Source organism: Oncorhynchus mykiss, chromosome 12 (genome assembly GCF_013265735.2).
Source record: "Oncorhynchus mykiss isolate Arlee chromosome 12, USDA_OmykA_1.1, whole genome shotgun sequence".
Taxonomy (NCBI): domain Eukaryota; kingdom Metazoa; phylum Chordata; class Actinopteri; order Salmoniformes; family Salmonidae; genus Oncorhynchus; species Oncorhynchus mykiss.
The window spans coordinates 85333581-85346080 of NC_048576.1; the positions used below are offsets into that span (position 1 = coordinate 85333581).

The 12500-nt window shown below is 45.0% G+C and overlaps 1 protein-coding gene across 1 annotated transcript in view; it reads left to right on the forward strand.

Annotated features, from left to right (window-relative positions):
- The window catches only part of LOC110486770 (protein phosphatase 1 regulatory subunit 29-like), a 105525-nt gene that overhangs the window by 91867 nt on the left and 1158 nt on the right, over positions 1-12500 (forward strand). The window contains exons 2-4 of the mRNA XM_036938898.1: positions 9471-10212; positions 10283-10384; positions 10539-12500. The exon at positions 10539-12500 is cut by the window's right edge and continues 1158 nt beyond it. Of these exons, the coding sequence (XP_036794793.1) occupies positions 9850-10212; positions 10283-10384; positions 10539-12500 (2427 nt within the window). The 5' untranslated portion in view covers positions 9471-9849. The remainder of the gene's footprint in view (positions 1-9470; positions 10213-10282; positions 10385-10538) is intronic.

The following is a 12500-nucleotide window of genomic DNA, read 5'->3' on the forward strand; positions in this document are numbered from 1 at the left end:
TTGGGCAGCTCACCTAACAGAGGAGGTATAGGGAGGAGGGAGGCAGGAAGAACATCCAGTGTACTGGCTGTCTTGTTTACCGCCAGTCCTGTTGGCTCCACAACGTTTCCTTAATGAATCACTTAACCAACCTTTTCATCAAAATATCTTTATCTAGGTGAAAGGATTGAATTGTTTTAATTGCGTCAACTTTTACTGGGCTTTTACTGGGCTGTGTTGTGACAAGGTGGGGGTGGTGTACAGAAGACAGCCCTATTTGGTAAAATACCAAGTCCATAAAATGGCAAGAACAGCTCAAATAAGCAAAGAGAAACGATAGTCCATCATTACTTTAAGACATGAATGGTCCGTCAATCTGGAAAATGTCAAGAACTTTTCTTCAAGTGCAGTCGCAAAAACCATCAAGCGCTATGATGAAACTGTCTCTCATGAGGACCACCACAGGAAAGGAAGACCCAGAGTTATCTCTGCTGCAGAGGATAAGTTCATTAGAGTTAACTGTCTCTCATGAGGACCACCACAGGAAAGGAAGACCCAGAGTTATCTCTGCTGCAGAGGATAAGTTCATTAGAGTTAACTGTCTCTCATGAGGACCACCACAGGAAAGGAAGACCCAGAGTTATCTCTGCTGCAGAGGATATGTTCATTAGAGTTAACTGTCTCTCATGAGGACCACCACAGGAAAGGAAGACCCAGAGTTATCTCTGCTGCAGAGGATAAGTTCATTAGAGTTAACTGTCTCTCATGAGGACCACCACAGGAAAGGAAGACCCAGAGTTATCTCTGCTGCAGAGGATAAGTTCATTAGAGTTAACTGTCTCTCATGAGGACCACCACAGGAAAGGAAGACCCAGAGTTATCTCTGCTGCAGAGGATAAGTTCATTAGAGTTAACTGTCTCTCATGAGGACCGCCACAGGAAAGGAAGACCCAGAGTTACCACTGCTGCAGAGGATATGTTCATTAGAGTTAACTGTCTCTCATGAGGACCACCACAGGAAAGGAAGACCCAGAGTTACCACTGCTGTAGAGGATAAGTTCATTAGAGTTAACTGTCTCTCATGAGGACCACCACAGGAAAGGAAGACCCAGAGTTATCTCTGCTGCAGAGGATATGTTCATTGGAGTTAACTGTCTCTCATGAGGACCGCCACAGGAAAGGAAGACCCAGAGTTACCACTGCTGCAGAGGATAAGTTCATTAGAGTTAACTGTCTCTCATGAGGACCGCCACAGGAAAGGAAGACCCAGAGTTACCACTGCTGTAGAGGATATGTTCATTGGAGTTAACTGTCTCTCATGAGGACCGCCACAGGAAAGGAAGACCCAGAGTTATCTCTGCTGCAGAGGATAAGTTCATTAGAGTTAACTGTCTCTCATGAGGACCGCCACAGGAAAGGAAGACCCAGAGTTACCACTGCTGCAGAGGATATGTTCATTGGAGTTAACAGTCTCTCATGAGGACCACCACAGGAAAGGAAGACCCAGAGTTACCACTGCTGTAGAGGATATGTTCATTGGAGTTAACTGTCTCTCATGAGGACCGCCACAGGAAAGGAAGACCCAGAGTTATCTCTGCTGCAGAGGATATGTTCATTGGAGTTAACAGTCTCTCATGAGGACCACCACAGGAAAGGAAGACCCAGAGTTACCACTGCTGCAGAGGATATGTTCATTGGAGTTATCAGCCTCATAAATTGCAGCCCAAAGAAATGCTTCACAGAGTTCAAGTAACAAACATCAACTGTTCAGAGGAGACTCTGTGAATCAGGCGTTCATGGTAAAATTGCTGCAAACAAAGCACTACTAAAGGACACCAATAAGAAGAAGAGACTTGCTTGGGCAAAGAAAGCACTACTAAAGGACACCAATAAGAAGAAGAGACTTGCTTGGGCAAAGAAAGCACTACTAAAGGACACCAATAAGAAGAAGAGACTTGCTTGGGCAAAGAAAGCACTACTAAAGGACAACAATAATAAGAAGAGACTTGCTTGGGCAAAGAAAGCACTACTAAAGGACACTAATAAGAAGAAGAGACTTGCTTGGGCAAAGAAAGCACTACTAAAGGACATCAATAAGAAGAAGAGACTTGCTTGGGCAAACAAAGCACTACTAAAGGACACCAATAAGAAGAAGAGACTTGCTTGGGCAAAGAAAGCACTACTAAAGGACATCAATAAGAAGAAGAGACTTGCTTGGGCAAAGAAAGCACTACTAAAGGACACTAATAAGAAGAAGAGACTTGCTTGGGCAAAGAAAGCACTACTAAAGGACATCAATAAGAAGAAGAGACTTGCTTGGGCAAACAAAGCACTACTAAAGGACACCAATAAGAAGAAGAGACTTGCTTGGGCAAAGAAAGCACTACTAAAGGACACCAATAATAAGAAGAGACTTGCTTGGGCAAAGAAAGCACTACTAAAGGACACCAATAAGAAGAAGAGACTTGCTTGGGCAAACAAAGCACTACTAAAGGACACCAATAAGAAGAAGAGACTTGCTTGGGCCAAGGAACATCAGCAATGGACATTGTTTGTAAAATATTGATTTTAACTATGCAAGTCAGTTAGGAACATATTCCTATTACAAGGAGGGCCTACCGGGGGAACACTGGGTTAACTGCCTTGTTCAGATTGAACAAGCAAGTCTCTTTCAGATTTATTACCTTGTCCGCTCGGGGATTCAATCCAGCAACCTTCCAATTACTGGCCCAACACTCTAATCACTAGGCTACCTACCTCCTGACATTAAACCAGTGGAAATCTGTCCTTTGGTCTGATGAGTCCAAATGTGAGATTTTTAGTATGACTATCATTTGTTTTTCAACAGGACAATGACCCAACACACCTCCAGGCTGTGTAAGGGCAATTTGACCAAGAAGCAGAGCGATGGAGTGCTGCATCAGATTACCTGGGCTCCACAATCGCCCGACCTCAACCCAATTGAGATGGTTTGGGATGAGTTGGACAGCAGAGTGAAGGAAAAGCAGCCAACAAGTGATCAGCACATGCGGGAACTCCTTCAAGACTGTTGGAAAAGCATTCCAGGTGAAGCTGGTTGAGAGAATGCCAATAGTATGCAAAGCTGTCATCAATGCAAAGGGTGGCTACTTTGAAGAATCTCTAATATAAAATATATTTTGATTTGTTTAACACTTTTTTTGTTACTACATGATTCCATATGTTTTAGTTCATAGTGTTGATGTCCTCACTATTATTCTACAATGTAGAAATAGAAAAAATAAAGAAAAACCCTTGAATGAGTAGGTGTGTACCTACTCATTCTAGGGTACTGAACTGCATGACAAAACTGAACTGCATGACAAATAGTCTGGTTCCTTGTCAATAACTATGACCCAGAGTTTGTCTAATCCAGATGACATGGTCAGAATAACCTTCTGTCCCCATTAGTCGTACAGTACATGGGGCCTGACAGTGATAGTCTCACTTCTGATTACCATTCAGGAAGAGGAACAACACTTCATCATGGTGGCAGCTAATGAACCCAGTGAGACAGGGATCTGACACTTATTCCCTCTCTGTCCCCCTCTGTTTTCATAACCAGTAATTGGAGCTGTCAATCATATCTGGTCTCCATGACAACCGAGGGAGAACCAATGGGATGGGTGTTGTTGAATAACCCAGATATAAATCATGAATTATACAGGGGGACTTAGACTGATAATCAGTTGAGTGTGTTTTCTTTATGTGGCTGGATATTTGATGTGTGTCTATGAGAGATGTGAGTAGAACGCAGAGAATACGATGGTAAGGAAAGATGCCAACTGTGCAGAATGTGGAATGACTTGCGATCTCAAACATGAGTAACTTCATGACTTTGTGACTCCTGTCCGAGTAGCAAACCTAGATAAACACACTAGATAAAAAGGAGGTTTCTTGGCTATTCTTGCAGCGTCTATTTTAGTGATGTTCAGAAGTAGAAGTGGGCCAGCCAAGACAGCCAGCCACCCACCTGTGACCTACCTGTTACCTCAAACGTATTTGCGATGTGACCCACATGTACATGTAACTGCCAAAATAAAGGAAACACCAACATAAAGTGTCTTAATAGGGTGTTGGGCCACAACGAGCCAGAACAGCTTCAATGCACCTTGGCACAGATTCTACAAGTGTCTGGAACTCTATGGGAGGGATGCAACACCTTTTAATCCATGAGAAATTCCAAATTGGTTGTTTTGTTGATGGTGGTGTTGATAAGTTTTCAATTGGGTTGAGATCTGGTGACTGAGACAGTCATGGCATATGGTTTACATAATTTTCATGCTCATTAAACCATTCAGTGACCACTCATGCCCTGTTGATGGGGAAATTGTCATATAGTTGATACAGGTCTCCCCATCTCCATTACCTACCTTGTCCTAACTATATACCCCCACCCCCCATTCACTACTTTTCCTCTCACCCCTCCTCTTGTGTTCCCTATATGGAGCACTAAATGGGATCAGCTCTCGTGTGGAACAGAGAGAGAGAGAGAGAGAGGAGAGAGGAGAGAGAGAGAGAGAGAGAGAGAGAGAGAGAGAGAGAGAGAGAGAGAGAATTGTCTTGATACACATAGTACATGCTAAATAGGCTACAACCTTTGACTACACTACTATGTTTTCATAGAGACATCCCCTAAAGGGAATGTTCCAGTGGCAACAGCCCACAACTCTAATCAGTATGAGGTGTTGATGATGAATTGTATCCTAAGTGCTTTGGGTCTTCCCATTTTCAGCAGTAATCAGTGGGAAATTGGACCAGATACTTGGCTCTCACCATTGGGGAATTCTGACTAGAATAAACTGGAATGAGTTCCAATTCTCCATCAGAATCATTGGAATAGAGAAATGAGAACAGTGGAACTAGGACAGTTCCATAATTCTCTGGTTCCATGGAGAGAGAGAGAGCTTTCTGACTGTCAGCTGTAGCGAGAGGAAGACATTGTCTGTCACAACACACCATTTTTCATCCTGGCTTGTATAACTATGTATCTAGCTTTCAAATGACATGCAGATTGAATAGAGAGCCGATGGTGAAGGATTGTATGATGTGACTGGAGAGCCTATAGAAAGAGGAACTGACTGTCATAGGTGTGTGTGTGTGTGTGTGTGTGTGTGTGTGTGTGTGTGTGTGTGTGTGTGTGTGTGTGTGTGTGTGTGTGTGTGTGTACCTGCATGCATACCAGTGTTTGTATAAGTACATTTACGTATATGTGTCTAATAATGTGACAGGTGAGTCAACAGGGAGAGATCGAGAAGTCTCGGAGGTTGAGGTGATTAATGTAGCGTGGCGTGTATGACACTCCTACCTCCTCTACAGAGACTGACAGGGACAAGATAGATGGGTGTCAGGGTGAGATGGAGGGCCTCATGCAGGGGGCTCTCCTACCTAGGGATCCAGGAAGTGCAGACACAGGAGTGGTGGGACTAGGAGCTTTCTCACAGCGTGAATAGTTTAACATGATGAGGACAAATGAAAGTCAGGGACAGAAACTTTGTCTGCGTGGATGGCACCCTGTGGAGAGGAAGGTTGTCTCGTCATCCTAAGCTCAGTTTCTTTCTTTCATTGCTCCCACCCTTTCTCCCTACATTCTCTCCTACTTTCTCTCCTTTCTTTCCGCCTTCCTTCCTTCCTCCCTTACTTCCTTCCTTCCTCCCTTACTTCCTATTTTCTTTCCATCCTACCATCCTTTATTCTTCTTTCTCCCTTTGTCTTATTTTAAATGAAGGGAAGAGGCTTTTTAACTTTGTGTGCCATTTGAATGTCATTTATACACTCAACACATATTTGAATGTCATTTATACACTCAACACATATTTGAATGTCATTTATACACTCAACACATATTTGAATGTCATTAATACACTCAACACATATTTGAATGTCATTTATACACTCAACACACATTTGAATGTCATTTATACACTCAACACATATTTGAATGTCATTTATACACTCAACACACATTTGAATGTCATTTATACACTCAACAAATATTTGAATGTCATTTATACTCAACACACATTTGAATGATCCTTTTAATCACATACACTACATACTAGCGATGGAGGAAAAAATCGATACAGTTACATATCGGAATTATTATTTTTGACGATATATGGTATCGTTTTGACAATATGGCAAGTTATTTTTGACAATATATGGTATCGTTTTGACAATATGGCATGTTATTTTTGACGATATATGGTATCGTTTTGACAATATGGCATGTTATTTTTGACGATATATGGTATCGTTTTGACAATATGGCATGTTATTTTTGACAATATATGGTATCGTTTTGACAATATGGCATGTTATGTCTGACGATATATGGTATCGTTTTGACAATATGGCATGTTATTTTTGACGATATATGGTATCGTTTTGACAATATGGCAAGTTATTTTTGACAATATATGGTATCGTTTTGACAATATGGCATGTTATTTCTGACGATATATGGTATCGTTTTGACAATATGGCATGTTATTTTTGACGATATATGGTATCGTTTTGACAATATGGCAATGTTATTTTTGACGATATATGGTATCGTTTTGACAATATGGCATGTTATTTCTGACGATATATGGTATCGTTTTGACAATATGGCAGGTTATTTTTGACAATATATGGTATCGTTTTGACAATATGGCAGGTTATTTTTGACAATATATGGTATCGTTTTGACAATATGGCATGTTATTTTTGCGCTGGATGACTGTACCTGCACCAACAATATGTTCTCCGTCTTCTTTTAAATACACCATTTGTTTTCAGCACTTCTATTAACATGACTGATCCAAACTTGTTTTCCACATGCCTCTTTCTGGTCCCTCTGCAGCAGATAGATGGTGAGCAATATGTTTAGATCATGGAATCGTAATAAAATCACAGTATTGAATCACAATGCATCGTGAGAAACGTGAGACACGCAATATATATCATATCGTCACCTAAGTATCGTGATAATGTTGTATCGTGAGGTCCCTGGCTATTCCCAACCCTAATACATCAGTGGAGGCTGCTGAGGGGAGGACGGCTCATAATAATGGCTGGAATGGATTCAATGGAATGGTATCAACCACATAAAACACCTGGTTTACATGTGGTTGATACCAGTCCATTCACTCCATTCCAGTTGTTATTATGAGCTGTCCTCCCTCAGCAGCCTCCACTGTAATACATACATGTACAGTGCCTTGCGAAAGTATTCGGCCCCCTTGAACTCTGCGACCTTTTGCCACATTTCAGGCTTCAAACATAAAGATATAAAACTGTATTTTTTTTGTGAAGAATCAACAACAAGTGGGACACAATCATGAAGTGGAACGACATTTATTGGATATTTCAAACTTTTTTAACAAATCAAAAACTGAAAAATTGGGCGTGCAAAATTATTCAGCCCCCTTAAGTTAATACTTTGTAGCGCCACCTTTTGCTGCGATTACAGCTGTAAGTTGCTTGGGGTATGTCTCTATCAGTTTTGCACATCGAGAGACTGACATTTTTTCCCATTCCTCCTCGCAAAACAGCTCGAGCTCAGTGAGGTTGGATGGAGAGCATTTGTGAACAGCAGTTTTCAGTTCTTTCCACAGATTCTCGATTGGATTCAGGTCTGGACTTTGACTTGGCCATTCTAACACCTGGATATGTTTATTTTTGAACCATTCCATTGTAGATTTTGCTTTATGTTTTGGATCATTGTCTTGTTGGAAGACAAATCTCCGTCCCAGTCTCAGGTCTTTTGCAGACTCAGGTTTTCTTCCAGAATGGTCCTGTATTTGCCTCCATCCATCTCCCCATCAATTTTAACCATCTTCCCTGTCCCTGCTGAAGAAAAGCAGGCCCAAACCATGATGCTGCCACCACCATGTTTGACAGTGGGGATGGTGTGTTCAGCTGTGTTGCTTTTACGCCAAACATAACGTTTTGCATTATTGCCAAAAAGTTCAATTTTGGTTTCATCTGACCAGAGCACCTTCTTCCACATGTTTGGTGTGTCTCCCAGGTGGCTTGTGGCAAACTTTAAATGACACGTTTTATGGATATCTTTAAGAAATGGCTTTCTTGCCACTCTTCCATAAAGGGCAGATTTGTGCAAGATACGACTGATTGTTGTCCTATGGACAGAGTCTCCCACCTCAGCTGTAGATCTCTGCAGTTCATCCAGAGTGATCATGGGCCTCTTGGCTGCATCTCTGATCAGTCTTCTCCTTGTATGAGCTGAAAGTTTAGAGGGACGGCCAGGTCTTGGTAGATTTGCTGCACTGAAAGTAAAGGGGCTGAATAATTTTGCACGCCCAATTTTTCAGTTTTTGATTTGTTAAAAAAGTTTGAAATATCCAATAAATGTCGTTCCACTTCATGATTGTGTCCCACTTGTTGTTGATTCTTCACAAAAAAATACAGTTTTATATCTTTATGTTTGAAGCCTGAAATGTGGCAAAAGGTCGCAAAGTTCAAGGGGGCCGAATACTTTCGCAAGGCACTGTATATATTTTCCCCATCAAACCATGGACCACCATGACATACATTAGCTTTACAAGAGAACGTGTTACCTAGAATAGATTCCATTAGTGATCTTCCTAGAGAAGATTCCTGGGGCTTATGGTGGAGAGACTGTATGAAGTGTCACTTGCCAGGATTAGAATGTAATCCAGAATTAATCCACGACGGAGCAATAAACCTTGAGTGTCACAGTGGCACAAGATTTAAGATGCACAGATATCAGCGCCGAGGCCAGAATGATGCATGTTGTGAATGAACATCATGTTTTCATGGGCTAGGTTTCTGTGTTGAGGTTTTATGCAGGGCACTTTATTTCCAAGTGCTGTCTTCTGGTCGCACATGATGGTGATGAATAAGCATCTGTTCTGTTTGCAGAGAGTGGCTGTCAGAGAGAAAGGGGTCATGCTGGTGTGTGTTAAACAGTGCATTTTTCGACTCCCATTCAAGATGTGTTTTCATCTATAAACTGGATGTTGTATTGCTTTTTGAGGAATGAGGACGTGTGCTTTTCTAGAATCGTCTCCTTAATCATAGTGCCACTTGAGATCAGAGTTTTCTAAAATTGCCCCTGATTTTATAGCTGTCCCATGTGATTAGGTTTTTATACAGATGTAGGATCTTAATTTGAGTTTGCTAATCCTGCATCAACAGGAAATGTGAATTATTATGTGGATTAAATTAATGGACATTTTTGTAGGGGTTGAAACATTTTGGGGAAAATCAAGTCTAAAATTTCAATGTGAAAATTACAAACTTCAGAAGCCTTTTTAAACCTCAAATACATTACACGTTTAACATTTCCAGGAAAGTTATCCTGAAACAGGGTGATCAAATTAAGACTCTCCATCTGTATGCAACACTGGTGTTTTGTGTTCTATGTTGTTTGGTTCATTCCATGTTATTATTGTCATGTGCCTCTCTATTGTTGCCTCACGGTATTCCTCTCCTCTCTTCCACAGACTCACGTCTCGCCAGCGGATCCTGCTACTTCCTATGTGATCAATCAACAAGACTTCCTGTCGGAGAGATTATGAGGAATAGCTGTTTCACTACCCACGGCAGTCCAACAGGAAGTGAAAAGACATGGGGACTCTGCTAATCACCATGACAACCATACAGCTGTGACTGACTGTGTGAGGCCCCTCCCTCTTTTTCTACACCCAAGCTAAACCCATTCTCCCCTTTCTGAGGACAACCTAGCTACGCCTGTCCATCCCCCACGCTCTTTCTCCTTTAAACTCAACCTCGCTTTTCCTTATTTCAGTCCCACGTTTCCTCCATCTTAACAAAACCTCCTTCTTCATTCGTCCTCCTCCTCCTTCTCTTCCCTCCATCATCATGCTCAGCAGGCTTCACACTCACTCCTCCTCTTCCTCTCCATCTACCCCCACCCTCCTCATCCTTCCCTCTCTCATCCTCTTCCTCCACCTTCCGGGCCTGGTCTGGGGGGACTGCTGGCTGATCGAGGGGGACAAGGGCTACGTGTGGCTAGCGATCTGCAGCCAGAACCAGCCTCCATATGAGACCATCCCCCAGCACATCAATAACACGGTCCACGACCTGAGGCTCAACGAGAACAAGCTCAAAATGATCCCCTATACCTCCATGTACCGCTTCACCAACCTCACGGACCTCAACCTTACCAAGAATGAGATCTCCTACATCGAGGACGGGGCCTTCGCTCAACAGGCCAACCTACAGGTACACTGGGTGGTGGGTGGGTGGGTTGATTGATTTAATCTTAACGTAATCCTTTCTGGTTCTCTCCTAGGTTCTCCAGCTGGGCTACAACAAACTGACCAACCTGACAGAAGCCATGATGAGGGGCCTGGGCCGGCTGCAGTGCCTCTTCCTCCAGCACAACCTCATTGAGGTGTGACATTGGTCGATTTTTGTTTAGTTCTGTAGTTTTTAAAAATTTAAATTCTATTATTTGCTAAAGATAAATTGATATTATTCTGTATGTACAATATGATTCAGATTTTGTTTTAATATATTGCTTTCTGTCTCGGTATGTTCTCATCAAGGTCATTGGCATCAATGCATTGGATGAGTGCCTCAGTCTCAACAGCATTGACCTGTCGTCCAATAAGCTGGCCCGCCTCGACCCCTCCACCTTTACCATTTTGAATCGCCTCATGGTGTGTGAGCTGGCTGGGAACCCCTTCCATTGTGGCTGTGACTTGTACAACTTCCTCACCTGGCTGGAGGCCTTCAATAACGTCACACACACCTACGACCGGCTCCAGTGCGAGACCCCCAGGGAGATGTTTGGCTACCCACTCCTGAGTCCCATCGCGTCCGGCCACGCCGGGCACAACGCTCGGACGATTCTGTCCTCTGTCTGCCGGGATGGGGTCTTCATCCCCGGGATGACGTCTCTCCCGCCAGACTCAGATTCCTCCGGAATGGGCCCGGACATGTTTGACCGTGTGGGTCCGTACCACCAACCCACCACCTCGTCTTCCTCTACGGAGCACAGCTTCAGCCCCAGCATCAAGCTCCACCACGTGTCCCTCTTCACGGCCTCTATCATGGTCCAGATCCCCAGACCTTACAGCAAGATGTACATCCTAGTGCAGTACAATAACACCTTTGTCTCTGATGTCATGAATCTGAAGCTCAAGAAGGAGATGATCACACTGAACAAGCTCAAGCCACACACCAACTATACCTTCTGCGTGGCCTCCATCCGGACCTCCCAGCGCTACAACCACACCTGTCTCCAGTTCTCCACCCGAGCCCAGAACCCCGACGACATGCCGCCAACACCTTCCACCACCACCCACTACATAATGACCATCGTGGGCTGCCTCATCGGGATGCTCTGCATCCTGGGCCTCATCTACTATTGTCTGAGGAAGAAGAGGAGGCATGAGGAGAAGCAAAAGTCCATCTGTGTGAAGAAGACAATTCTAGAAATGAGGTATGGCCCGGAGGTGGCGGCGGCCGTGGGGAACGACCCGTCTGCGGTGCAGAAGCTCCAGGAGCAGGCCCAGGGTCAGGGCCATCACCAGTACCAGCACCACACGCACGGGGGCAAGCTACCAATGTCTGCCTCCTCCTCGGGCATGCTTCACTCCGCCAACACCTCTTCCTCCAGACTCTCCTCCATCCCTCAGGATAAGATGCCCACCGCCTTCTCTGAGGCCATGCTGACCAGCAAAGGCAACTACATGGATGTAAGGACGGAGGGGGTGATGAGAGATGGAGGGATGGGAGGAGGACAGGGAGGGATGAAGGATGAGGATCTAAGAGAAGAGGACGGGACGGACGTGGGGGAGGATTCGGACGATGACGGGCGAGGCTCGGCCTCGGAGATCTCCACCATCGCCATGGAGGTGGATAAGGTCAACCAGATCATCAATAACTGCATCGACGCCCTGAAGCTGGACTCTGTCATGGCCGCCTCCTCCACTGCCTCTTCCGCCACCACCACCACCTCCTACCCCACCTCCCCTCCACCCACCTGCACCTCCTCCTTGACCCGTGGCCTCATCCCTCTTTCCCCCGGCATCACTGAGACCTGCCCGGGCCTGCCCTCCCCTACCACCAAGATCCCCCCTCCACCGCCGCTCCCCTTCTCCGTCCCTCTCTCGGAGCGTCCGGGGATCAGTGGCGGGGGGTTTGTGTCGCCACCCTACCGGCCGCCTCCTCCTGCGTCCGCTGTGCGCCCCGTCATGAGGCAGATGAGCGCTGACGCTGCGGTGGTGATCAGTGCCGTGAAGAAGCAGTGCAGCACCTCATCCTGCAACTCCATGGGACGTGACCGGGAACGAGGGACCGGAGTAGGAGGCCGGGTCTACAGCCTGGACATCCACGAGCCCCGCAGCCCGGACCCCTGCCAGCAGTATCCAGGGGAGAGAGGCAGCCCCGCGGGGTGTGGAGAGCCTCTGGAGCGGCTGCCTCTGGTGGGGAGCGGCGGGGGAGGAGGTGGGGGTGGTGGGTGTGGTAGTGGAGGTGGTGGTGGTGTTGATGGTATTACCAAC